The 27,561-nt window shown below is 47.0% G+C and overlaps 3 protein-coding genes and 1 long non-coding RNA gene across 9 annotated transcripts in view; 2 read left to right on the top strand and 2 right to left on the bottom strand.

Annotated features, from left to right (window-relative positions):
• Positions 1-8,777, top strand: part of gabbr2 (gamma-aminobutyric acid (GABA) B receptor, 2) — a 71,139-nt gene extending 62,362 nt beyond the window's left edge. Inside the window, exons 14-19 of the mRNA XM_088404689.1 lie at positions 5,951-6,061; positions 6,140-6,364; positions 6,473-6,655; positions 6,859-6,988; positions 7,638-7,755; positions 8,453-8,777. Of these exons, the coding sequence (XP_088260815.1) occupies positions 5,951-6,061; positions 6,140-6,364; positions 6,473-6,655; positions 6,859-6,988; positions 7,638-7,755; positions 8,453-8,618 (933 nt within the window). The 3' untranslated portion in view covers positions 8,619-8,777. The remainder of the gene's footprint in view (positions 1-5,950; positions 6,062-6,139; positions 6,365-6,472; positions 6,656-6,858; positions 6,989-7,637; positions 7,756-8,452) is intronic.
• A 705-nt stretch (positions 8,778-9,482) lies between these two features.
• Positions 9,483-10,458, bottom strand: LOC148406044 (uncharacterized). The gene is made up of 2 exons (XR_015863962.1): positions 10,055-10,458; positions 9,483-9,948 (listed from the first exon to the last, which is right to left on the bottom strand). It is a non-coding gene; the product is annotated as an uncharacterized LOC148406044 (long non-coding RNA).
• A 1,831-nt stretch (positions 10,459-12,289) lies between these two features.
• elp2 (elongator acetyltransferase complex subunit 2) lies at positions 12,290-26,682 on the bottom strand. Of its 2 annotated transcripts, XM_088404500.1 has the most exons (22): positions 26,324-26,679; positions 22,284-22,508; positions 22,116-22,194; positions 21,752-21,822; positions 21,514-21,655; positions 20,574-20,651; positions 20,430-20,494; positions 20,299-20,368; positions 18,903-19,067; positions 18,744-18,827; positions 18,447-18,547; positions 16,628-16,756; positions 15,759-16,103; positions 15,622-15,691; positions 15,324-15,419; positions 15,152-15,209; positions 14,508-14,580; positions 14,240-14,423; positions 13,011-13,132; positions 12,819-12,949; positions 12,568-12,681; positions 12,290-12,491 (listed from the first exon to the last, which is right to left on the bottom strand). In XM_088404500.1, the coding sequence occupies exons 2-22, from the start codon at positions 22,413-22,415 to the stop codon at positions 12,341-12,343; spliced, it is 2,460 nt and encodes an 819-aa protein (XP_088260626.1). In that variant the 5' UTR covers positions 22,416-22,508; positions 26,324-26,679; the 3' UTR covers positions 12,290-12,340. The 2 variants fall into 2 exon arrangements, with proteins under 2 accessions (XP_088260626.1, XP_088260624.1); XM_088404498.1 differs by having other exon boundaries at positions 21,514-21,822; positions 26,324-26,682.
• Positions 13,474-27,561, top strand: part of ctnnal1 (catenin (cadherin-associated protein), alpha-like 1) — a 32,931-nt gene continuing 18,843 nt past the window's right edge. For 2 of the 5 annotated variants that reach the window (XM_088404502.1, XM_088404501.1), the window contains exon 1: positions 26,261-26,599. In XM_088404502.1, the coding sequence (XP_088260628.1) occupies positions 26,480-26,599 (120 nt within the window). In that variant the 5' untranslated portion in view covers positions 26,261-26,479. Of the gene's footprint in view, positions 13,818-13,925; positions 14,013-24,143; positions 24,229-25,547; positions 25,600-26,260; positions 26,600-27,561 lie in introns of those variants that run through there. The other 3 variants (XM_088404504.1, XM_088404505.1, XM_088404503.1) reach the window with 3 other exon arrangements.

The raw sequence follows: 27,561 nt of genomic DNA, 5'->3' as shown, positions 1-27,561 counted from the left end.
TGGGAGGGATCGATCGACCCCGGGAGATGTATCGCCTCTTCTTCATTGCGCCCGTAAAGGGGGGAAAAGAAAGAAAGAAAGAAAGAAAGATGCTGACAGGGGCGACTCGATAGATAGATAGATACTGTAGATGGATGGATGGCTGGATGGACAGATGGATAGATAGATAGATCTAACAGCCTGTTAATACTCGATCTAAATAGATAGATAGATAGATAGATAGATAGATAGATAGATAGATAGATAGATAGATAGATGTGTATACATATATATGATACGTCTATGTAGATATAGAAATATTTATTATGCGGCAAACTTATTTTAATTATTGAGCAATCTGTCAATTATTTTGTGGAGGGATACCTTTGATACCTCTTTATTTTCAGACCGATACGCTTACTCTGGAGTACTTACGGATACCGAAACCAAGTGCCAATACCGCTTGTAATTATGATATTCAAAGTGTATCCAAAAATAACAATGACATCATTTTAGACCAAGATCTGAGTATTCCGGTATGGCGTTTTCTTTCGACTTTTTTCATTTGCGATTTTTACCTCGTAATAGTGGCGCCACACGGGTGCCTTGAAAGTAAAGCCGCTCCCCTTTCACGCCCATTTTGTCACGGCGAGTCTGGAAAATGGCAGGCGGGCCCGATTTGAAGGGGCCGCCCGGCGCCCGAGTCCGGGCCCGAGCGAGCGAGCGAGCGTGGTAGCCCGGTGTCGCCTTTGCCGCTTGGGAGCGTTAGCTAGGTGCCGAGATGGCCCGGGGACGCCGCGTGACTCAGGCACGGAGGTGTTGGCGAGGCTGTCATATTGAAGCGGCGGCGCGCCGGCGCCTGTGTCAGCTCCCCGGGGCGGCCGGCGATGCTCCTATCGCATAACCCTCGGCCCGGCCGCGCCGCCATTGTCCCGTCTTGCCCCGCCCCGCCCCGCCCCGACCCGACTTGCTCGGCTGCACTTTTTGTGCCTACGCCTGTGTTTTATACAGGAGAGTTGGTCAAAGAGCGAGAAATGAAAAGAAACATGAAAAATGTACGATAAACACTTTTTTTGGAACGTAATCTCCACCGTGAATGCGGAAGCGCCGTATCAAACTTTTCACTTTGGTTTAGTAGACGGGATGTAAATATGATTGAGCGTAAAAAAAAAAAAATGTCAAAATGCTCCAAAACAACTGGCTGTGCGCTGCATCAATTATCCGCATTTCTTGTCCAATTGGGCTTTTGGGAGTTCACTCCGACACCTGGTCCGCTTCCCCCTCAAAGTTCTCCACAAGAGGCCGGGGCGCTAACGCGCTAGCGCAGCCGGCGGACAACGCGGCCAATTAAGCAGGCGCCGCGCCGCGCTCCAGGCGAGCGGCGGCCGCCTCGCAGGACTCAATTAGCGCCCCTCCGACAGGCCGCCGCAAAATACGACGCCCGCCGGATTGGACCAACTCCGGTCGGATTGCGGCCCTAACGTGAAAAATGTAATGACGGTGGATGACTGGATGCAAGCGGGCCGCTCGATTAACGTTTACACGCCGAATCATCGCCGCCGCTTTCCCCGGGACGCTTTTACGGGTGACCGTAACGGCCCCGCTGTCAATACGGGACGCTTCCCGCCTATAAAGTCACTTTCCCAGCATCGTTTGTTAGAGAGGCCCGGGGGCAAAATGGCCTCGCTAATCGTGCGTTTGTATCGCGGCGCGTCCTGAGTCCAAATTACCCAGCCCAAAACATCTGGCTGCTTATTGGACAAACCCAAAGTCGTTGGCCAGAATGTAAAAGAGGAAAAAACAAAAAGCCAGACCCTCATTGGTTACTCGCACACTCTGATCCTAAAACTACCTCCAAATCCTCAAACTTAGTCTTTACCCCTAACACTAATCGTAAACCGCAAATCTAATCCCGACTCCAAATACCCAAATCGTTCAAGTTAAATCTCTTCCCCGAGATTATCCTTTAAATCCCTAATTAGGAACCTGACCCTAAATCTAACCCCAATACTAAACTCCAAACTTTACCCCTTGTTTCAAACCTAATCCTGAACCTAACCTCTAGTCTCAAACCCTGAACCTAACACCGCCTAAACGGAACCATTTGACTAAGCAGATTCCTTATCCAAAAATCCAAAGCAAAAAAAACAAAATCGACTCCTAATCCCGACCCCTACTCGTAACCTCCGATACCCGACTCGAAACCGCGCGGAAGCGATAATATCGATGATGCCGATTGGATAATCACAATCCTAATTGCGGAGAAGATGGCGGCACACCTGCTAGTATCAGGTGAGAGTCCCGGTGGAATGAAAAAAGAGGGGGTCCCCCGCCCGCGCCCGTACGCCGCAACCCATTAGCAGTATTCCCACTTCGCTGGCATTTAACGCCTCGCCACAAATCCGACTCGGCCCGCCCGGCGACGCTACACTAACCAAACAAACGGCGGCAACTTTCTCGCCTCGGGCGGTTAACGCGCAACGCGCAGATGGAAAGCGCCGCCGCCGAATAGCGCTTTAACCGACGCCGGCCGTAAAAACGGCGAAAGAAAAAACAGATAACAGAAAGCCTGAGCGAGCCGCCTGCCCATTTGCATATTCAAATGAGCCCGCCGTTCAGGGTTAGCCGCTTAGGCTAATGACGCGTTTAGCGCTTAATAAATCAGTTAAGGCACTTCCATGCTGGAGCCCGGGGAGCGACGCCGCTTGCGCGTGCGTTCGCCCGCGCGCTCGCAGTTTTTAGGATTCTACTGGCTTTGGCGCCCCTGCGTGCGTGTCTTGCGTCAAGGCCGCCGTTCGACTCCTTTGAAACGGCTGCCGCCGTTTGATTTCGGGCTCGTCTGCCGAAAAATGTCCTCTCGCTAATGACGGTGTGCAGCCGCAAGAAGGTTAACAAAATCACGACGTTTTGGAAACTGAGTAATAAATGGCTTCATTTTCCAACCCATCCGCTCTCAATTTGAAAAGAAAACGGTCACGGCTTTAAAAAGCGTCGAATCAGATCTGCTGATACCCGCAAAAAATAAATAAATAAATCTGGTGTACCCCCTCACGTTTTCCAAGCCCGCGCACGTTTTGCGTCAGCCTCCTTTTGTCCCAGTTGTCCCACTTAGACGGAGACGACGGCGCTTTTTGCAAATTCGGCGGCCGCGTCAAAGGTGGTCGGGGCGCGCTTCTATTAGAGGGATTAGTGGTCAAATGGGATTAGTTGCAAGGCAAGGGAAAGAAAGGCGCCCTGATATGAAAATGCTCTCGGTGATGCCACCAAGATACTTTCATCATGGTTAGCAAGACGGATGGAAGTCTCATGAAGACAAAATGTCGCCGTCAGACGAGTGGGAAAAACCTTTGGTTAAAATGCCCTCATTTATTTGCTACGCCCCATTTTTGCATTCATTCTCAAGCGCGGCTATGTTTTTTTTCTGACATATCACAGGCCAAACTAGTTTCCTAATATTGACTTTGACGGATCGATTAACAGGCGTAACCTAGTCGAACGATGAATTAATCCATAACTATTTTTCGTTGATGGATTTTGAGATTCGGTGTATTGCGAAATTGGCATACTTATTTTCAAGACTTGTTTTTTCAGTACAACTGAGAATTGGATTTTGGTCATGCTCGAAAATACGCAGGATGTCCCCGCTACGATAGGAAAACCCACCGCGCGCGTGTGTTTGTGTGGAGGCGGTGGTGGCATGCATGTAGGTCAGCCGGGGCCCGGGGGGGCCACGGCCGCTCCGGCGGGGACTCCTTCACATGGACCTTGTCATATAGTCACACTTGAGCCACGCTCAATTGCGAGCGGCCGACACAGAAAAAGTCGGCACGCCCCCTCTTCACTCCATTTTGGGAAAAGGACCCCAGCTAATTACGTTTTAAAATTCAATCGGCAAATCTAGAAGACAAGCAAACGGCCGGAAAAACGCGTCATCGATGACAATGACAAAGGAGTCACTAAAACACAATTGAACACTAATTCATGTTCCAATTCATTTGCTCTTAATTTGAAAACCATACTGCTCCTGTCAAGGCATTCAGATTCTTTTTTTTTTCATTCAAATTGCTGGTCTGCAGGATCGTCCATCGAGATCCAAATTGAAAAAAAATATATAAATTTATCGAAATGTTTATAAGTACAGGGGGAAAAATGTGTTCCACTGTATTTTTTTAAGTGCCGAAGACTTGGGGGAGGTCCTTTCCAAAAATAACAGTATAACAAAATAACAGAGGAAAATAATAATGGAAAAGGACAATTTAGTAAGATGCGTAATTCATGTTCCATTTCATTTGCTCTTCATTTGAAAACTTTACGGCATCTCGATCCGAATGGAATTTTTTTTTTTTTTTGTAAAGAAATGTCTGTTCTGATAAAGCACCAAAGTAACTGAGAAAAGTAATAATGGAAAAAAAAAATGAAAAAAAAATACGCATAGATGCCTTGGGGAGGTCTGTTCCGAAAAACTACCAAAGTAACTGGGAAAAATGATCTTTTTTTTTTTTTTTAAGCAATTCAAATATGTATAGGGCGCATTGTTAATCTGTAAGCATGAAAGCCTTGGGGGAGGTTTGCGGGGCGGGCCGCCTGGACGCCTTATCCCGTCATCCATCTCCATGCCACCCTCCATTTGTCCCGTCACTCCCCGCCGGGCTCATCTAAACTCTTCTCGCGGCCCTCCCGTCACGGGCCTAATGCCGTGAGAAATGACAGTGGATGCGCCCCCCCCCCATCCCCCCCCATCCCCCCCCCTCCCCGTCGGTTGCCTGGCAACTCCCCAGACATCTCTCGCCTGCCGCGCCGCGATACGCATGCCAGCCTAATGAGCGTTATAACTCATTTGCGCTTATCCTGTTTTTTTTTGTTTTGTTTTTTTTCGCACATCGTCAACAAACAATTGCGCCAATATTGTGGGGATTAAGAGCGGTAAAAGCATGAAGGCGCAGCATAATGGATGTGTTGTTCAGGTGTGAAACTGTGAGTGTAAATAATTGAAAAAAGTTCCTACTGCACTACTTTTTCATACCGATACCGCTATTACTCTTCATACACATAATCGCCAATATTGTCGGTGTTAAAAGTGATTAAAAACATCAAGGCGCATATTAATGGCCGTGCTGTTCAGGTGTGAAGCTGTGAGCGTAAATAATTGAAAGAATGTGTTCGATACCATTTTGTTCTTACCGATACCACGAATACGCTTGATACACAAACTCGCCCATATTGTCAGGATTAAAAGCGATTAAAAACATGAAGGTGCATAATTATGAAGTGCTGTGCAGCTGTGAACGTAAATAATTGAAAAAAGTTACTTGATATCACTTTTTCATACCGATACCCCTAATACTCCTGATACACAAAATCACCGCCCTCAGAAAAACAAACACAAAAAACATAGCATACTTTGAAGAAAGACCCATATTTCAATGTGATATTTCCCTGAAAATTTCATGAAATTTTGCTTTTCAATTCTTTTCATGCGTAATTTCGACTTCATAACTGTAAAATTGCCCCAACAGAGCAGCCGTCTTGAGTGCCCACACCTTGAAATAAGGCCAGGTATCGGGCTGATATTATCAGCCACTAAAAACAAACATGTACTGCAAACGCTTCCCTGAGGAACGCCACACTCCTGCAGTTTTACAAAAAATACCATAAAGATTTTACAAATCAAAATTTATAATCAGGAAATTCATGTACGTTCTGGAACGGACTCCTTGTTTATGAGCGCTACTATAGGAGCTTCGGCACGTAGAGCTCTATTTGCCGATACTGTTTTTGTCGAGACTCGATCATGCGGTCCTTTTCAAACAATATTCAGTACGGGAAAATGGAAAATGCAGAAGCGGAGTCCGGAATGGACCGCTTGTACGCGGGAGACGGAGGACGTCGACCGATATAATCCGATCCTGTTTTTTTTGGCGGCTGTTGTCAACGTCTCCCGCCCGGCGCGCGCGCGCGTTTTTGGGAACAGGCGGACCCTCACGACAGAGACATCGCCATCCGGCCCTTCTTGGAGCACTGCGAGAGCACCCACATGACCATCTGGCTGGGCATCGTCTATGCCTACAAGGGCCTGCTGATGGTGCGGGAACGCGCGGCGGCCGGCGCCGGCGGCGGGCGACACCTCTCGCTCACGGCCTCCCTCTCGCCGCCCCCGCAGTTGTTCGGCTGCTTCCTGGCCTGGGAGACCAGGAACGTCAGCATCCCGGCCCTCAACGACAGCAAGTACATCGGCATGAGCGTCTACAACGTGGGCATCATGTGCATCATCGGCGCCGCCGTCTCCTTCCTGACCCGGGACCAGCCCAACGTGCAGTTCTGCATCGTGGCGCTGGTCATCATCTTCTGCAGCACCATCACGCTCTGCCTGGTCTTCGTTCCCAAGGTGAGCCCCGCCCGAGCCGAGGCGCCGAGCCCCGCCCGAGCCGAGGCGCCGAGCCCCGCCCGAGCCGAGGCGCCGAGCCCCGCTAAAGCCCCGCCGCCCGTCCCCCAGCTCATCACCATGAGGACCAACCCGGACGCCGCCACGCAGAACCGCAGGCTCAAGTTCACGCAGAACCAGAAGAAGGAGGACTCCAAGACCTCCACCTCCGTCACCAGCGTCAACCAGGCCAACACGTCCCGACTGGACGGCCTTCAGACCGACAACCACCGCCTGCGCATGCGCATCACCGAGGTGCGAGCCGAAAAACCTGTCCTTAACCCGTTCGATCCCAAAGACGGATTTTTACCTTTTTTTTTTTTCAAGAATTCGCACCCAATCGCAGGTGGCGCTTTCTTTATCGAAAGTAATCCATCACTTTAGATTGTAGCGGTAAATACCAGTTAGGTACTAAAGTTGAAAAAGAATGCCTTTTTGATTCTGCGCGCGTCCCAAAGTTGGACAAGGAGCTGGAGGAGGTGACCATGCAGCTGCAGGACACCCCGGAGAAGACGCCTTACATCAAACAGAACCACTACCCGGACGCCAACAACATCCTCAGCATACGCAACTTCGCCGACTGCAAAGGTAAGGCGCTCGTTGGCTCCCAAAGACGGAGTTAGACGTTTTTAAGAGCCCGGCCGTTCAGTCCCGCATGTTTATTTAACTTTGTCTTTTGGAATTAGTGCTTAAGTACCTGAAAGATATTTATGACTTTAGAAATGAATTCATCAATACCTTAAGGCTTCTTAGTTCCAAAAAAAAACTTCAAATGAGGTCTTTGGGATTGAATGAGTTCATGGCGTGTGTATTTTTAGCCGCGCTTTGAATGCACGATTGCAAGGTTCGCATTTTTTTTTGGCGGGGCTCTCATGTCCAACGGGAGCTCGGAGCGCTCTGATCGCTGATCCAGGTCGGCCTGCGCGGGGGAAATCTGGGACGGCGGGAAGAAAAAACCTGACGAGGACCACAGGACAAAACAAAACGGCTCCGTTACAAACGCATGCAAACTTTGTTGACGGGCCATCGGGACACCGGAGAAGGACATGAGGAATTAAAAAGAAACAAAAAAAACACTAGAAAATAATTGTCAAAGTGTATAATGCAGTGCAAAATCTTGTGATTTTGATTGTGTTCATTTTGCTTCAAAAAAACCTTTTTTCAATGAGCTCCGGCGTACGTACTGTAGCAGCCGCCGCCGATCCTCAAGCCGTGTCCGTCTCGTGTTTTGGGGCAGACGCCGAGCGGAGCCTGCTGAAGAACCACCTGGAGCAGAAACCCCAGGGCCAGTGGGGTTCCATGGACCCTTCCAGAATAACCCGAGGCCCCCTGGAGGACATCAACTCCCCCGAACAGTAAGCGCGCCCGCACCCGCTTACAGGAAGCGCCCTTTCATTTTTTTTCGGTTGCCGCGGCAACATAAAGCCCCGCCGGCGGCGGCGTTCCTCGCCCACGCCGCCTCGCGTGGCGTCGGCTTCTTCCCCCTCATAATTGATGAGGACGCGGCGTGGCGCTCATGCATCATTTACAAAGGCTCCGCCCACACGCCGGCGCGCGTTTGACGGGCGGAACGTCGGCGAGAGGGTTACGTAAGACGGCTCCGCAAATAGAGCGGCTATTCCCGAGCGCCATCAATCTTTGAAGAAAGAGCCGGCGCAAATCTGGGGAAAGACCGCGACCGCTTTTTCCGCACGTCGAGCCGACGATATTTTTGATAACATTCTTCAAAAGGCCCACGCCGATTTTTGACTATCGCTGTCGATAATCGGCCCAGGACGATTCAACGGCGGACGTGAAATTTTTCAAAAGGGCCGGTGCTGACTTATTATTGCCGATTCATCACTGCGCAAGAAAATCTTTCAATCGGCCGATTTTTGTCAACATACTGAATATCGCTGTCGAAAACGGGCTGGGCCGATTTAACACCGGGCATTGCATTTTTCAAAAATTCCGAAGTTCCGATTTAAAGTCGGGCGCGAAATCTTTAAAAAGGCGATTTACGGTCGGGGAATAAAGCGCGCCCTTGCGTTTGTGTGTGTTTGCGCGGCTCAGCATCCAGCGCCGGCTGTCCCTGCAGCTGCCCATCCTGCACCACGCCTACCTCCCGTCCATAGGGGGCGTGGACGCCAGCTGCGCCAGCCCGGCCGACAGCCCCGGCTCCAGCCCGCGACACAGACACATGCCGCCCTCCTACCGGGTCATGGTGTCGGGCCTGTGAGCCCGCAGCGCCGCCGCCCGGCCGGCCCCGCCCCGCCCCGCCCCGCCTCCGCCTCGCCCGCGCACCCACGCGCACACACGCACACGACTGTCTTTTTGCGTGTCGCGGGACGAGCGCTAGCGACGGCGCCCAGGAGAGCCGCGCTCTTTGGCGCCTCCCCGAGGAACCCGCCGCACGGACCGTTAGCGAGCGCGGCGTAGCCTTACGGGTAGGCCGTCCCTTGCCCCGCCCCCTACGCCGCAGTTCTTTACCGTTTGTGACTTTGTAAATACCGTCGCTTCGGCGACCGGATGCTAAATACGCTAACTGCTAGCTTTCCTTTTCGGGGCAGTGGCTCTCAATATTTCATTTGGAGTTTTTCAAAATACAGACGTTCGAATGAAGACCAAAATGACGAAAGCGTCCTAATCGTGCGAGAAGAAAGTGTGTAAATTTGCCGACAAATATGACGCGTTAAGGCTGGTCATGAATATAAATTTGTCTGTTTGTCGAGATAAATTTGACATTATAGCATGTAAATTTCGTAATATGACAAATTTATACCCATAAAGGTAGTACAGATTATGACAATAACATCTAAATTGTTGCAATTTGACAAACTTAGACGTTCCCGACGTTAATACATTTGTATTTGCGATACAGAAAATTCGTAACGTAAACTATGGCTTATCGTCGGACAAATTTATACTCGCAATATTTCGATGTTATTGTAGTAATACAAATGATGTTTGACAAACTGTCGACAAATTTACGCTTGTAAAGACAACGAATTTTTTCACAATTTACGGAAATCGCGAGCAAAAAAGATGCGCATCATACAATCCTACGTTGAATACGTAAGAAGGCAAAATTATACTTGCAAAATGACAGCTTTACTCTCAATTTTAATACTTTAAACAATGAATGTCGTAATCTGACAAATTTGTACTTGCTATACAGCAAATTCATAATAATTACGGAAATCAATTTTGAAAGTAACGTACGAATTATCATCCGACAAATTTTGTGACATTTCGATATAATACAAGTAGCGTCTACAAATTTGCACTTGCAAAGACATTTTTCATGCCGCGACACATTCGTCGTACAAATTGTTGAGTGAGTTTCAAAATTCACAAAAATTCGCAAGCAAAAAAAAAAACGGCAGTCGTACGACGCCGCGTCCGATACCGTACGTTTTCCGAGCTGTCCAGCTCCAATTACACGACACTTCAAGGCCAGTGGGAATTTCCAGCGCTATCATCCGCGATCATATTGATCCTTGATTCCTGTTTTTCCCCCGCCGAGGCGTCAAAGCACACTCCTCTGGCCTCCGTTGCTCTGGAGGGATCTGGCAAAATTTGGGGTTTTTCACCATCGGTGTCTTGGTTTTTAGTTTTCCGTTTGTTTTTGTACAAGTCGTCCGTCTGAGCGCCGTGCCTGTCGTCTACACTCACCGTCGTCATGGCGCGCGCGCGCGCGCACACCAATTTACACGCACGTCGGGGACGGCGGGCGTCCTTTAGCGAGCGGGACCCGGATTCCAGTTCTGCCTCGGAAAAAAAAAGGAACGGGCGGCGGATTCCGCCGAGTTTGGGGGTGGCTCCGCCCCCTTTTCGGAGGCCGGCCTACGAGTGGCCGCTTCCGGTCCCACCAACGAAAACGGAACAAAAAGCAAGCGGAACTTTTCTATTCTGTGAAGATTCTACGTGATTGTGTCCAATTTGCAGATACCTTGAGCACAGGTGTCCTCGGACCGGATGCTTTGCTTTCTTTCTTTTGTTTTTTATGAATAATTGTTGGGGTTTTTTTCCTCAAGACGGCATGAACTCAAATGTAGACTTCACACAGCTGCTCGTCCTCGTGACGTTCCCGGTAACTTCAAAAAAAGAAAAAAAATCTTTGTGGGCTCGTCCGAACAGGTGAGCCGACTCAAGTCAACTATTCTTCGCACTTGTTTTTTCTTTTAATTTATTTAAATCTTGTTTTGTTTTTCTCAACCATGACTACAAATGCTCCATCAGTTTGCGTTTTTTTTTTTAAATATCCTTTTCTGTTTCAAATGAACTATAAGAGTGTTAACGCAGCCGCATTGAAAAGGGAAAAAAAATCCAGTTGTAATAGCAATAAAGTTGTTGGTTTTTAAATAAAAATAAAATACCAGTAATAAATACAGTACATGTTCTTATAGGATAAGGAAAAAAACCATCGGAATATTACTAAATAAAAAGTGTAAATTGTGGATTAAAAATGGTAAGATGTTTTGAATGAATATAAAAAAAAATTCCAAATACCATTATTTAAAAATTTGATGAAAAAAAATTAAAAGCACAAGTGGTAATATTACTCAATTCCGATTTTATTAGTGAAATTATGATGTTCAACAAGCAAATTTAACCCTATTTGAATATATGTAAAAGTAAATATGCCCAATATGAACATTACAAGCATGTTTAAAAAAAAAGAACTGGGGTGTCCAAACACCCCACTGGACCAAAAGAAATGTTTTTTCTCAAAATTCTTTAAGAAGCGCTCACAATCCAAATTCTTGATTCTTTTTTAACTGAAAGAAAAATCAAACATTTCCATAGAATAAACTTTCTCTTTTCTTCTTCTCAATGCGGACTTCTCCAAAAATCGAAGCGTCTGCAAAGGTTTTGTCACTGATTTCCTTTAACAATAAAGTTATGATTATTATCCATAAACGTGACGCAAACCGTAACCAAAACTTTCGTTTGGATGCAACATGTTCAAGAGGGGCAATAACTTCTTTTCTGTTACCAGACAGAGTCAACTGCAGTATATAGATATTTATATAAATATACAAAATACATATATATATATATATATATATTAAAAAAAAGATATACGTAAAAGATCTTTACCATTTTTACATTTCTTTCACAAAATATGCCACCAGGATTGTTTGGAAGTCGTCGTTTTGCTTTTCTTTTTTTTTCAAATGATTTTATTTTGTAAACCTTTATTTACAGTATCTGTAACAATGTTATGTACAGACGAGGTATAGATATGGAATCGTTGTATAAAATAATAAGTATCACATTTTGGAACACCTGAACGTTAGTTTTTGTTCATTGTTTTCTTTTTCTCTCGGAGACATTGGTTGTTATTCCGTAATGGGCGGGCGGGGGGGGGGGGGGGGGGGGGGGGGTAATCGTGAACGGGAGTTCAAAAGTGACATTCTTCTTTTTTCGTCTGAATGTTCTGGACAGCCTTTTTTGCGTTTCACATCATCGTTGAATAAAGTGAGACTGAAAGTGACAAACGGAGTCCTGTTTTTTTTTTTTTTTTTTTAATCCCCCCCCTGCACCCGGCGTTCCAGGGATGTTTCCTGGAGGAGCCTTCAAGGGCATCCAAGCATTAATATGCCACTCCGCTTGGATGGACCAGTCCCCTAATGACATTAAGTTGGAACAAATTTTCCTGAGAGACTTGCAAGAGAATTGCGCCGCAATTTCCATGGGAAGGTAAATTGGATGTTTGTTTATTTAATTTTACTAATGAAACATTTTCAAAATGAGCCTCATATTGAACTCAGTTTTCATTTCTGGTGCTTGCCTAACTACGGAGGACCAAAAGTGCCAAAATTCCATCAATAAATGTTCCTTTCATTTTCCAAAAATAAGTGTCGTTCATTCAATTCACGGATGGACATAAAGCCACTACGCCAATTACATAAAACATCTTTATTGGTCAGCATAAATACAAAAAAAAAGCAGCTTTTAAAGAGCGTCGGCGCGGACGTCGAATATCTTGACGGCGTGGTCGGCGCCGGCGCTGGCCAGCTGCAGGCGGGCGCCCTCCCCCGGGACCCCGGCCCGGCCCGGCCGAGGCCTCCAGCGCAACCTTTTGACGGCCAGGGTGTGACTTTGTCTGCGGCGCGACGCGGAGTCAAGGGAAACGACCACGGAAAGATTCTCAGGCGGATTGGCGTCCGGCGGAAGGATACGAAGGGTCCGTTTCCACGTATGCGATCCAGTCCCGGCCCCCGGCGGGATCTCCGTGGGGTCTCCAACCGTACACCATTATCCGGCCGCGCTCCAGTCCCACGGCTAGCAGGTAACTGACCGAGATGAAGGAAAAGGTCAACTTTCTCTTTGCGGTCCTTAAGTTTTTGATATTTTTGCTGCGCGTCGACGGAGGTCGCGCTGCTCCTGGTGCGCGTGCCTCGGCCACCCGGGGGCGCTGTGCGTTGCGTACCTGTTTTCCGAGCGGAGGCCAGGGCAAAAGGCGACGGCCGTGGCGGAATCGGCCACATCCAGGACGGAGGAGCGCGGCTTGAGCTCACCCGGAGCGGGACAGTCTTTTGCGCAAGGTCCCCACACCAGCACCTGCCGTACGCGCAAAATAGCCGGCGTGCGCGACGGGGGCGCGATGTGTCGCGCGGCAAACCTTCTTGTCGCGACTGGATGTCGCAAAGTATGTGCCGTCGGGACTCCAGTCACATGACCAGATGATGCGGCTGTGCACCGCCGTGTCCTTCGTGGTACGCGCGTACAAATCGTACTGGGGCTCTGATAATAACAATAATAATAACTAAACTAACTACTACAATCAACTAAAAGTATTAATTTGATACACCCGCAGTTAAAATTGAATTAATGTACTGCCAGTCTAGTAAAAATGGATCTTTGACGTCTAAAGCCGTCAATGAGTTAAAAAGTTGAGTAAAGGCGGGGTGCGACACACATTTGTACAGTAGGGGACGGTGTGCATCTTAAAGTTACTTGTTATCTACCAATAATTGAAAAAGAAGAAAAAGACGACTGACGTTCGGTAGCCATTTTGGGATTAGAAACTTGGAGCACCTTTGAGGTCAGTTGCGATGCGCTAAATTGTGCTAAACTCAAACTCTTTATGCTAACAAAGATGTAGCGTGCCTTTGATGAGTATTTTCGGAGACATTTGCTTTGATTATAACTTGCTACAGTCGCTAATAGGAGATTTGTTTTCAGTTATTGACGAGTATTTTTGAAGATAACTGGTTACATGCTAATTTGCTAATGTGCCACGATGGCTTCTTTTTTCTGCATCGCGGCAACTTTTAACATTTGAATGCATTCCATTTACAAACTGCCGCAAGTTGCTATCTGTGAACATTACAAAAATAATATCTGCACTTACAAACTTCATTTCTGATATTTTTTTCTGCTGAATGAAAAATGAAGGCAGATCACGAGGACTAAACTCCTAAAGCGGGTAAATAGAAGTTTGAAAAGTTTCAGCTAGTTTGTGACTGCATTAAAATGTGTGTATATATTGAAGCGATAACAAATGTCTGCTGTATTCTAAAGGTTATTTTTGTTGTTGTTTTTTTTTTTACATCTTGGGCCAATCGTTGGGGCCGAGCAAGGAAACCCACAAGTGACATATCCTCGAGCTCAACACTGAAAGGTCAGTCATACTCGTGTTTTTGATTTTTTTAAGTTGAAGTTGAAACCTATCAGGTATTTGTTTTGGAGCATCAAAATTAACATAAAAAATATAACTTATTTGTTAATGTCTTCAAGCAAAATTTGTTAAAAAAAATACTTGGAAAATGTGTATAATTTAGAAAATTCAAGGCGCTTTTGGGCGCGCCTCATAGTGCGGAAAATACGCTCGTAGCGATAGCGCGTTACCTGGGGCAGCCTGCCGTCGGCGCCAGAGAGACCAGGTGCGATCTCTGGAGACTAGCAGCAGCATGGCGCCGTCGGGCGAGAAGGCCATCTGCGTGACGGTGAGGGCGTGGCACGGCAGCGCCTGCAGCTGGCGCCACGTGCTGGCGCTCCACAGCAGCACCGAGGCGTGCTCCGCCTTGGACGCCTGCCCGCCAAAAAACAAAAACGGGGCCCTCGCGACTCCCAGTTCTTTGCGTTGACCTCACACCGTTCTAGCGGCGTAACGTACCTTGCACGCCGAGGCCAGCACGGTCCCGCCGCGGTCGGACGCCAGGCAGAAGATCTCGAAGCCGTGGCCGTACCTGGCCGGGCGCAATTTGTCACGCCGCCGTTTAGCTAAACGGCGCGCGCCGCCTCGCCGTACGTCACGTTTACGGAATTAACAATAGGAGCCGATGGACTGCGAGTGCATGCGCGTAGGAAGCGGGATGATGAAAAGGAGGCAAGAGCATCATTTTCACATGCAATTAAGCCCCGGGCGGGGCTGGGAGCAAAACAAACTATTCCATCTCGCGCCATCGGAAACCTTTAAAAAGCGCAAAAGTCATCGCTCATTTTTATGTCGCCCCGGAGAACGCTAAGCTGCTTTTGTTTTTTCTCTCCCGAGCTTGCGGTCCAATCAAGGGCTTTGCCAAATGTGATGCGCGAGATGGATGACGTTTAACTCATTCACTCCCAAAGACCTATTTTTATGTTATTTATTTAGTTTTAAAGGAGTCAAAACTTTTAATACTCACTTCCAAATAGGTGTATTTTACATATATATAATTTTTTTCTCCATTAGTTTTCGTTAGGCTTGAGGAAGGTCTAAAATAGCAATTGAACGAATGGGGTTGTACCTCGTTTACTCATTCAATCCCAAAGAATACTCACAGTTTTTGGACCTCGGGCCAAAGTGTGTTCTGCAGCAGATGATCTTCCGGTGGAGGTTCTAGAAACGGCCGCACGTGCATTAGTTCAGGCCTTTGTTTTTGCATGCGTAAGTGTGAGAATCCTATTTGTGGTTTTAGTGTGACTAGCAGTACAGGAAGTAGAGTTAGCTCACCGGTCATGTTGATGGGCTGGAAGTAGGACTCCTGGTATTGGTCGGAGACGCTGCTGAATTTCTCTTCTCCGGATTTGCTTGATACCACGGGATCGCCTGTCACGATGTTTAGACCGGACGCGTCCAAAAGTATTCAGGGGGCCACATAAAAAACAAAAGAAAAAAAGTTCTACAGCGTCTAAAATCGACCTATTAGGAGATTTTATGAGTAGGATCTGCTGCGGGCCGCATGAAATTGATCAGAGGGCCACAAATGGCCCCCGGGCCATAGTTGGGACCCCGCGAGCATTGCGCAGACCTTGAAAAACAGCCTTGTTGGACAATCCCAAGGCAGGTGTGCTGGCTCCTTCGGGCAGCCCGGCCCAGTCCTGACAAGGGGGACAGAGTCAAATCCGGCCCGGTGCCACACGCCAGGCTTTCCGCCGAGATCCTCACGTCGGACGCCAGCAGCTCGTCCCTGGACGTCCCGGAGATGTTGGCTAGGTTGTCCACAAAATTGCGCGGCGCCTGGAACACGCGCAGGACCTTCTCGTCGGCGCCGGAAACGAAGCGGAAGCGGCCCAGCGAGGCCACGCACTGCATGTCGTAACCGTGAATTTGCGGGCGCGCGATCTCGTGCCAGGTGGGGCGCTCGCAGCCCGGCTCGCGCCGCCACGGCGTGAAGAGTCGGGCCGTCTGGTCCGCGCTCACGCTGAGCACAAACTGGCCCTCGGGGTCCCAGCTCAGGTCCTGGACCGCGTCGAAGTGGCCCGACAGCACCGCGTCGGGCCTCCACTCGCCCTGAAAAAATTGCGCTTGCAAATGTCACATCTTCAATTCGTACGTTTGACTGCATTCTTCATTGATTTCTCCAAATTTTTATTAAAAAGAAAGAAAAAAAAACTTATGTATGCGGCCCTCAGGAAAAAGTTTGAAGACCCTTGGAACAAAGTACTAGAAATATTGGATCTGTAGTAGGAGAAAACTATTTGCATCTAGGGATGTTCCGAAGAGATGATTTAGTTAAAAAACAAAACAGAAAAGCACTTTAAACTACTGGTTGAGAGTATGAAAATAAATGGTAAATATTAAAGCAAGTAAAAAGTAATCTCAAAGTAAGTAAAAATAGTATTTTAAAAATTACAAAAACAACTAGCAAAAATGAATACATCTCGTAAAAATTATAAATAAATAATATAGTTGTAAAATATGCCTAGAATGTTTAAATTGTTGCAGTATTTTGATGAGAATAATCCTGTTTAGATAGCCGGTAATTATTTTAAACCATCTGGCGGGGGGGGGGGGCTCGTTAGGAGTTGGTATACCGAGACGGCGTCCTTGCTCCAAAGGTGAAGCGCGCCGTGGAAGGCGTGAGCCAAAATCATGCCAGCGTCCGGACTCATCTGGCAGCCGTAGAAGCCCAGCGTGTTGCCGCCCACCTCCCCGACACGCACCTGGTGGACAAAAGAGATTTCCTTCAAAAAATAAAAACGGACAAACGGTGTCACCATAACCAGAAAACAAAGTATATCCACATTGACATAAAAGCCCCAAATTTTCTCAAAAGCTGACAGTTTTCACGTGAAGGTTTTTGGTTGCGACTAGATTTTGAAAAAGTTGAACATTTAACGAATCATAATTCTTGGAAACTCTTCATTTTGGCACCGATCTAAACCTATGGCGTCGGACTCCGGTCCTCGAGGGCCGGTATCCTGCATGGATGATTGGTATTTATCACTTTTGTACTTAACTAATGTTAGCTAACGTTGAGCTAGCAAGACTTAGCTATCCTTGTCTGACTTGAAATTGAAAACACCCCCACACACAGAACAAGACCTCCCACCAGGCGTTGCTCGTTCACGCCGCGGTCAGTCCGACGCGTTAATTAGCGCCGCGTTTCATTAGCTCGCCTCGCTAACGCCGACGCCAGGCATCTCAATCTCCGGTTTGCCTCCGAGCGAGACGGGGCGGGGGGGGGCGGACACCCAGGAAGAAGAGCCCGGGCCTTTTATTCGTAAAAGAGACAAAATGCTAATTCCAAGTTCAATTCGCCAGCGCGCCTTTGATGCTAGCGCGTGCGAGGTTAAGCTTCTTGTGTAGACGAGGCACCAGTCGCTTCAAAGCGTCGGAGGAGCGCGCGCGTGCGTTCGTTCGTTCGTTTGACGCCGATATATAAAAGGAGGCGTAAAGATGGCTCACACCTGACTGAACTTCAAACGCCCACATAATGATTTTTTTTTTCCTCGCTTTGTGCGGCGCTTCGGGTGCTAATCGCCCGGCGGCTTCTTTTGAGATTGATGGTGTGCGAACGTGATTGGTCAAGGGACGAGCGGGCGCCTTCCAATCATCTCTTGGATGACGCAACGACGCTAAAAGTTTTAGCTGTTAGCGCAAGAGAGTAAAATGTGATCCAAGAAATCGCTACTTTACACTATTAAATTGCGCGGAAATACGATTGGTTATGAGACATGCAGGCGTTAGCCAATCACCTTCCTCGATGTTGTATCCACACTGAAACAGAATTCTCACTTCAGAATTTTCTCATGATTTTATTGACATGTTTATTATTCTCTATTTAAAGTCAAAATTCCAACTAAAGTAGAATTTTCATTCCATCCAACAACGTACACGCCACCTGCTGCCACGGATGTGCAATTACACTTCCCAAGGCAAAAGCAAAGCCTGTCCCTTGGGGTTGTACGCCCATCCCACCCCCGCCATAATCCAACCTACTCTTGATCTCTATGTCAAAAAGCTAAACGGCGCCGCGTTTTGCGTACGCAAGCGGAGAATGCGGAGCGCGTGACGTTAACGCGAGGGAACAAATTGAAGTCGCGCAAAAATAAAGAAAATCAAAAGCTAAAGCTGCGGGGTGCAGATGGCCGGGAGAGCGCCTTCCTTCTTTGCTTTCTTTGTTGTCCAAGCTTATGTTAAATTTAGCCTCGTAACGGCACGGCGGCAGATGTCGGGGCGGGGGGCGGGGGGGATGAGACGGAGCGCATACGGGAGGAGGCGGCGACAAAAGGATTGGAAAGAGAGGAAGAAATAGACAGGTGGGGAAAGAGAGAAAGTAACTGGGAGGAGAGCTGAATGCTCGGCTCCGAAGCCAGGACTGGGGTACGCGCGTTATTAGCGCACGCTCACCTGCTCCGTCCAGACTCCCGAGGCCCGCTCAGGGGTCCAGAGGATCATGGTCTTATCCATGGAGGCGGAAAGCAGAACGAGAGGCTCCTGCCGCTCGCCGTCTGCACGGGTCCATACAGACGCGTCACTACGTGTTTCATTTCAAATTAAGAGCAAGGGAATTGGAACACAAGGCCATTTATTGCTCAATTGTGTCGCTCGCGTTCATTTTCTAAAGTTTTAGCTTGTTTAAAGCTTGCTCGTTCGCAGCCCTAACCTTATGGAGCTCGTGCCACTCACTCCAACATAGTTCCTTACCTCTGTAAAAAGGAGGTTGCCAGTGTATGCCATAGACCCAGTTCTCATGTCCCGCCAAAACCGTTTCCAGGGCCACGGCAAAAACTAAAGAGGCAAAACATAGAAACGCGATGGAGTTCAGGGCCGGGAGCTACTTCATTAGCATCAAACATCGCTCGCCTCGCTCCTCCTCTCGCTCCCCCACTCCAAAAACGTCCTCTTTCATTTTGATGACGGCGGCGTCCCGCTCGTCCTCGGCCCGGGCGGCGCTCCCGGACTTGGCGCCGAGCCGCCACACTCGAATGAGACAGTCCTGCGAGCAGCTGGCCAGCAGCAGCTCGCCACCTGCGCGCGCACAAAAACGTGGACCGCACGTGAGCATGAAGAATATGCTGTAGTCACTCCCTCACATTCGCACTCACTCACTCACTCCCAAAAACGTTTGTATACATTTTTTTTTTTTTTTTTGCGGCCAAGACATTCAATACGAGGTATCTATATAAATATTTTCATTTTGCTGTCAAGCTGGTACTGATTGAGATAAGAGTGATATGATTCAGTCCAGTACTGTATTTCTAAAATGTGTCCCCCCGGGCAGGACGCCAAGACACTTCTGGGAGTAAGTGAGATGTGAAGGGGCTTTTCTGTAGGAAACAGTCAATCTAGCTCTACTTTTTAATGCCACAACAAGAACAGTTTGGATTTGTTTTCAAATTAAGAGCACATTATTTGGAACACAAAGCAAGATATTGTCAATTTTCCGGTGGATGAGTGATTGCACATCCGCATTTCAGCCTAATTATTCCGTTTTTTTTTCCTTTGTATTCATGTTTCATTGAAAAAATCGTGTGGTTGAAATAGTAATGGCGCTAATGGAAGTGGCCACCACATCAGAGTCTCAAGCGCTAAACGTAGAGGCACACCTTGCCAGTGTGAGTATGTGACGCGGCGTGACACTTGAGCGGGGTAATAAATAGCCGACGGCGAGCGGTAAACAAAACAAACACGCTAGCGATGTTCGCTGGGCCGACCGCTGGCCTCGTTCGGCGCGGTGATGAACGGCGACGGGGGCCAAAAGTGACGCTTGGCCGCCTGCGAAAAAGGCGGCGAGATGGCAGTTGAGGAGGAGGAGGTCTTTATTGTTTGTCAATGCGTGACACGGCGCCATTAAACTTGATGAGGGTTTGTTTTGGGCCGCGGCCAGAACGGATTCCTGATCTGCCCCTTTAGGCAGCAAAACTGCAGGTCGGACTTGATGTGGCGCTTTGTGGCTGTGTTTGGGACAGGCAGCCAAAAGTAGATTGAAAAATGGATTTATTTCAATATCTGGCACGGCCCCTTTAGGCAGTAAATCTTTAAGGCTGTCAAAATGCACGCCTTTAGATTAGTTACAAGGAAGGTCCCCGACCAAAATCGTTTATCTTTGATTTCTACCGCGGCTTGTTCAGTAAATTTGTCAAGCCAGACTTAAATTGCTCCTCTGCTAGTTACAGCTTAAACCGCCATTGTAATTGTTATAACGAGCGCCGAAATGGTCCCGAATCTTTTATTTGCATTTTCTATTCAGAAAACTCACCTACGGATGTCCAGGCCACGGCACGGACCCAGTCCTCGTGTCCCTGCAGCGTCAGGACTTTGCGCAGTTTCTGCCGAGCAACTTTTACACGTCAAACTTGACTTACGTCCCCAAAGCAAACGTGCGCTCACCTTCTCCGGGGAGCGCACGTACAGATGGACCCGAGAGTCGTCGCCCCCGCAGGCCAAAATGGGAACTGCGAGGGGAGACAGACGCCGCATACTGTATGTATGACAAGCAGGGGAAATAATGAGCACAAGTTGTACACAGCGTACCGTTGGTGCCTGGCAGCAGGGCCAGGGAGACGTCCATCACGAAGCCGCCGCCAAATGTTAGCGAGCCGAAGCACTCGGCTGCAGAAAACAAACAAAAATAACATTTGTTACTTACGCTTTGGCGGGCGGGAAAAGCCAAACAAATGTTCATATTTTGCATGACGGCACGCCAAGTCAAAACAAAATGCATTTTCCATCTAATGATTTATACGGAATATATGACTATTTAAATATCATTCGGAAGGCTGTTTACTATCTTTCAGCCATAGAAAAAGGTTTCAGATAGTTTACATTCATTCATTAAGAAAAAAGATGCACAAATTCAATGCGCTTTTCTTTCCATTCTTAATGTGTCTTGGAAATGTTGCTCCAGTCTGAGCGTGGTTGGCTCCAGCGTTTTGAGGTACAAAGATTGGATGTTTTGCAAGCTGATATATATTCAGAAGACTGTTTACATTGTGCTGGAATAGGAATGGGAATTGATAAGATTCCATTGATTCTCTTTTTACTGGTTCTCTTCTTGATTCTTCACTGGAAATAGGAGGATAAATGGATAAGCATCCACTGATTTTATGTTGCGTGTACATGCATATCGACTTTGCAATCACCGCAGGCTGTTTTTATCCTTCCTTGTAAAATGTAATCAAACCTTTAAGGGAGCGTGCCGCGCTACTACTGTGCTAACATTGCCGCGCATGTTGAGATTCGTAAGCAAAAACTGCAAACAACCCCAAGGAATTGAAACACTGGAAAACGGTCCTCAACACTGAGGTGCGGATTCTGCTTTACTTCCTGGTTAGCCAGTCATTATTTATGTGCACATATTTCATCGTGTAAAGTATTTAAATATAACGGGAGGGCCCCTTTAAGGGGGCTGTGGGAAAAAAAATATCAGATAAAGAGCTAGAAGGTCTTAACTGGGGCTACACATAATTTGCACCTTCTTTGGTGTCACCGCAGCACCACAGCCTGACGCTGGAGTCTGCTGCCGCAGAGGCCACAAGGATACCGGTGTCAACGTAGAGAGCGTCAACGGCGCAAACTGCACCCGTGTGGCCTTTACACTCCACCCGTTGTACAAACTGCACAGAAACAGAAATGACAGAAAACAGAATTTTTTTTTTTATAAAAAAGTAGGGCACAAAAGAATGCAATCCTGTTCCTTGGTGGAGGTTTACCTTGCCGTTCTCAGCGGCCCAGAGCAGGAGGCGGCTGTCCGAACCTCCTGAGACCAGGTGGGTCTCGGGACCTGCGGTTTAGAAAAACCCAACTGAAGGATTAGTATATTCGAAGAAACACACGGGAGAAAATACTTTGAATTGTTTTCCAACTTTAATGTGGGCTGGGATCATTTCGTTGCTGCGTAAAATTGCCGATTGAAAAATGTCTCTACGTTTCCTCGAATTTAATTTTAGTTTAATGGCTCTATAACGGTATCTCAACAATAACGACCCGACATTGCCCCCTAGATGGAAGGCAGCGGTATCACACCGTCAATCAAACGACATCCTGATTTTTTATATTTAATTTGACTAAACTCACCGCCATCGTCTTTATGGACCCATTGGACCGCGTTGACTCTCGCCGTGTGGCCATTTAGCATTGACAAAACTCTTCTTTCCTGTTGTAGAAAGCCCCAAAGGTGCAATTTTAGCTCGGGGATTGTTAGTTAGCTGCGAAAATTGTGAGTCGAATAAATTGAATTCGTACCTGGGGGTCGTAGAGGGCTACGGAGTGACATGTCCCGAACGCGATCGTCCCGCCGCGGCCCCAAGACACAACATTTGGGGTCCTGTTGGCCGAGCAGGCGACATGGCATGTTTCGAGCCTGAGCGCCGCCATCTTGTTGACGGATGACGAAAGGCGGAGGCGTCACATTTGAAGGCAGACGTGCCGAAACACGAGCAGCAACGGAAAGGTTCCTCTTAAAAACAACTAATGATAGAAAAGCAAAAACTATAGTATTGCTCTCAACAAATAAACAATTTAACATAAAATGGACGGTAGTATGACAGTAAAATACCCCCAATTTTTTTGTTACAATTTTATAGTTAATAGTTTGTGATAATGTCTTATGGTCGTTTATTATAGTATGTGTAGTATTTTGTAGTATTTCTTATTTTACATTTTTTGTACGTAATAGAATTATTGGCCTAAAAAGCAAAAAATAATAAATCAGTAAACTGAAGTGCACATTGTAAGTACGGCCGCTAGATGGCAAAATACACAAAACTTCCAATTTACTATAGTCAAAATGCCGCATATTACTGGCAAAAATTGTTTACAGGTATACAGTAATAGGATATGCTAGATGTTTCCTAAAACAATCCCTGCTCTTCAACACATTGCATTTTCTGCATTTGTCACTGTTTTGTCAAAACGGAGCAAACAAAATGTAACACATTTCACATTGATTGGAAGCAGCGACTCCGTTCCCAGACACGCTAACAAAGCCCGTTTTGACACATTGCTGACATGATGTAAACCTCTCCCAATGTTGACCCTGTTGAATCATTTGTCGCAGCTGAGCCACTGTGCTTGTTAGTTAAAAAGCCCCAAGGCCTTTTCAGTTTGGGATTCAAGTGTTGAGGTGACACTTTTGTAACTGGCGATGAGGAATGACAACATGCCAGAAATGTGAAGAGCGATTGCTGGCGAGTGGAGGCGAAGGCGAAGGATTTTGTTTACTGTCAACCACTGACTGATGGTTGAAGAATAATGACTTTCATTGATAAAGCCGGATCAATGCCGTCTCGATCAATATTTTTCTTGATTTGTTTTGCTACGTGTAGGTGAAGGCAATGATTATTTTTAGGACCCAGAGGGACCAAAAAGTAAAACTGGAATACAAATATCAAGGCATAATATTCAAAGGCCTAATGATTGTCATTTTTCAGCATTCGTCATCGTTTTCAGTGGTGCGGATCAAAAATGCTCCAGTAACCCACCGTAATATATTTTGCAGAGGATAAAGAATATATGCCCGTGCGTTTTGCTGCTGCTATTCGTTAGCAATCTTCGGAGTTTCCCGTTTCCCATGAACTCAATTATCGCTCAACTTTATTCATTTTTCAGCATTCGTCATCGTTTTCAGTGGTGCGGATCAAAAATGCTCCAGTAACCCACCGTAATATATTTTGCAGAGGATAAAGAATATATGCCCGTGCGTTTTGCTGCTGCTATTCGTTAGCAATCTTCGGAGTTTCCCGTTTCCCATGAACTCAATTATCGCTCAACTTTATTGATTTCTCCGGGTTCGTTTTGCTCGAGAAGTCAACATCTCTCCCTCATGTCTGATGTTTGCTATTAGGCAGCACAAGCCAGGCAGCTGAACGCAATCATCAGTATGCTGCTGCTGATATAACAGCGGAAACGGAGAGCGTGTTATTTTGGTGTTTGGGTTTAAATGAGCCCGTTTGTGCCTGAGGTGGCGACCACTTGGCAAACAAATGACTCGCTCCTCATTAGCGTTGGACTCCAATCCAGTTTCCGCTGCATAGTAATGTATTTTTTTTTAAATTTTTATTATTGTTATTGATTCAGGACTTACACGCTATTTTTTCCTGTCAGGATTAGCCAACAAACTAACCCGAGTTTGACCCCCTGGCTCTGTGTTGAGTTCAGATGCCTGAGTGCAGGTGCCTGTCAAGACCAGGTAAGCCTCAAAGTGTTTCTTTTCCCGCTCCGGGTTATCCCGGAGCCAAGATATCAGACACAAATATGCTAACGGAGGAGATGAAACAAGCACTTGCGTGCCGGTGTTAATAAAGCAAGGGATGCAAAGGTTAGCGTTGCCACGGCAACATCCAGTTTTGTTTTGTTTTTTTAATCCCAATTTTCAATCTGATTATTCCAGTCGACTGCACCTTTTTCTTTTTTGCTGGTGGAAATCATGACGACAGCAATTCAGGGTTTTAAAATGCTAACATTACTCACAGAGGAAGATTTTGAAAAAAGGCTCAATTTCAATCTCCATATTCAGACTGCTCCAGAACACTTTCACATTCATTTGCATGACGACGGCATTATAGAGCCCAAAATGCTAACATTTCTAAGAAATGGGTGATAATGACACTTCAACATGAGCTGTGAAAATCTCGTATCTCGTCATACTTAGAAAGTTTTCTATTTTGAAATATCAGTAGCAATACCAAAACACCACTCATTTAAATGATTTACAGTATAGGTCTATATACTGTGTATAAAATATATATAGTTTAAACAAACATTTTGTTGATCAAATGAACTGAAATCATACGTATAAATAAATAGATGAATCAGACTTTGCCAACGAGTGCCACTGCACCACCTGGTGCTGTGAATGCGCAATTACACTTCACATGGCAAAAGCCAAGCTTGTTCGCCAGGGTCTCGCGGACAAAAACAGACTTATTTTAGTGATTCGTTGAGTCGCATCTTGTAGCCTCAGAATGCCCACATGTCCGCAAGAACGCAAGTATGATTCATCTTTCCTGGGTTAAAAAAAAAAAAAACGTTATTCATTTGGACAGCGTTTTAGGCCCTCAAGACACTTTCATTATCAGTTTTATAAACAACGGCGATCCATTGCCCGAAACATGCAGCAGCACGGCTGTGAAATGTTTAGCTGATAAGTGAACTATTCCCCGGCTGCGCACAGCGGCCTATCCGCTTTTCTTATCTGCGTGCGGCTCTCCAAAGCGATGGAGCGCGAACATAGCGGTCGCGGGGGGAACGGGCACCAACAGAACGGTGGGCACAATGAGCTCGTTATCATCACAGCGACTCTCACACAAGGGAACCCGAGGGCCGATTAACACCAGAGAAAACACGCAGATATTATCTCGTTAGCGGTTGCGGCACGACACATCGCATGCCCTGACGACACTGCGCGTATGTGCGCGCGCGTGTGTGATATGTAAACAAGGAGTCTAGCCGCAGGCTTCTAAATAAATAAATAGCGGCCCACTGTAACATAGCGGTGCAAACGGAACACAGAATAGGCTCAGGACGTCCCGCTGCCCAAAACGTTCTGCTCATGCGTGGGGTATGTACATTTCGAGGAAGAGCTCTGCAGGCCTCATTTGGCTTTTTGCTGTGGCGGGGGTTATTTCCATTTACGTTCAAAGTGCGCTGTGTCTTTGCTTTTTGCTATGAGGTCGTTAGATGGAATTTTAAAAAATCAAAATAAAAAAGGTGACATGACTTTTGCAACATTGAAAAAAAAATCATTGAACTTAATATTGGGAAATATATTTTTTGTTTTTTTTTTCCCCTCTACGCTTTGAGCTTTCTAAAGTAATGAGAGAGGTTTCATGTCTGTTTGAAAATCTAACGTGAAACAAGCTATTTTTAAAACTGCTTTACATCAAAGGCCTCTCACATCTAAGGGAAGCGCTGACACCGGGAAGCTGAAATTTCACCCAGATGCAACATGTCAAAGTTCAAAACGGCACGACCACTTTGTTATCACACCAGCAGGCGTGTGCCACCTCTTGGCGAAAACCCTGCAAGAACGTTGTGGAAGATAATGAACCAAAAGTGGTCAAAGTAGTGCTCAAGGGTTAAAACCTTCAACAAATCATGCGAAAATCAAAAAAACATGTCGCGGTGGAGCAGAAATGGCGTAAAATAAGAAGATTGTGGTCACGCTGTACAAGGCTGCGCACACTCCCAAGCAGCAGCGTTGCGTGCGTGTATGTGTGCGCGCGCGCTCGTGCACGCGCTTGCCCACAGCGGCGTTCGGTCGGCGTGCTGCAGTCCGCACTCACTCTCGCTCGCCCCAGCTCGTCAACTTCCGCGCAGGTTGCATTTCACGCGAAAGCGCCGCAGCAGCACCGCGTGGCGCGGCTCAAGCGCCCAAGCGAGTTCCGTCCCGAAGCCGACACTCGGGAGAGAGGGAGGGAGGCAGGCGCTGCTCGGCGGGCATGGCTTCGCCGCCGCCGCCGCCGACGCCTCCGCCTCCGCCTCCGTGCGGCAACTTGGACTCCGGCCTGGAAATCAAAACTCGCTCGGTGGAGCAGACGCTGATCCCGCTCGTGTCTCAGGTGAAGCCACTTTGCGTGTTTTCCCATTATTTTCGCGCGTTGGTTTTGTTGGGGCACGCGCACTTTTTTGTTGTTGTTGTTGTCGTGGCTCCGGTGGGATCGCGAGTGCGGCAGATGAGACTTTTTCCTGCAAGTTTGAACTCACGTAGGTCTGTTGTCGGGCAGAACCTGCAAGATTACATAACCTATCGCGCATTTGACCACGCACACGCACGAATGTAGCTTTTTACGTTTGTTGTTGCGAGCGCCTCCCAAAAAGTTGCTTCAAAGTTTGCCACCTTCCGAACACGCGCGGAAGAGAATGAGCAACACTCAGCGTTCACCCATGTTTGCCTGCTGAGCTAAAAGTTCCCAGAGCATGTAAAAGCTCGACTCAGCATTCATGTAGTCAAGTTTTGATCACATGCTGCCAAATAATTGCTAAATCAGCGCTCTCAAAACGGGCTCGGGATCGCTATTTTGCTTTCTTGCGCTAACGGTAAACGTTGGTTTTTCTTTTCAAATTACAGGCAAATTGATTGAAACGTGCGCCACTTTTTTTTCCCTTTGTGGAAAAGTCTCATGCTAGAGGGTACTTGGTAGGAAAAAATATTCATCATTGAAAAATCCTGAGAGGTGTGCTACTCCTTAGCAAATAGCAAAATCGTTGGAACATGCAGCACTTTCTTCCTCGCAGAAAAGTTTTGCTCTGAGGTTGTTTTGCTTTTTAGTGGGTACTCAGTGGGAAAAAATATTTCACTGGGGCGACATCACTTGCAAAAGTAGCAAACCGTTGTTCTAGTCCTTCCGTACAATAACATGAAAATAAACGTTTAATGTGATAAGTTAGTCCCTTTTCAAACTAAGAGCAAACTGTCTGGAACATGCAGCACATTTATTCCCGCTCGCATAAGTTTCATACGAATGTTTTGCTTATGCTAGCAGGTGAAAAAAAAAAGATTTCACTGGGCCTACATCCCCTC

This window comes from Hippichthys cyanospilos, chromosome 21 (genome assembly GCF_059441005.1).
Source record: "Hippichthys cyanospilos isolate Australia breed blue-spotted pipefish chromosome 21, RoL_Hcya_1.0, whole genome shotgun sequence".
NCBI lineage: Eukaryota > Metazoa > Chordata > Actinopteri > Syngnathiformes > Syngnathidae > Hippichthys > Hippichthys cyanospilos.
The sequence above is the reverse complement of the archived record's forward strand: the minus strand, read 5'-3'. Positions and strand labels throughout refer to the sequence as shown.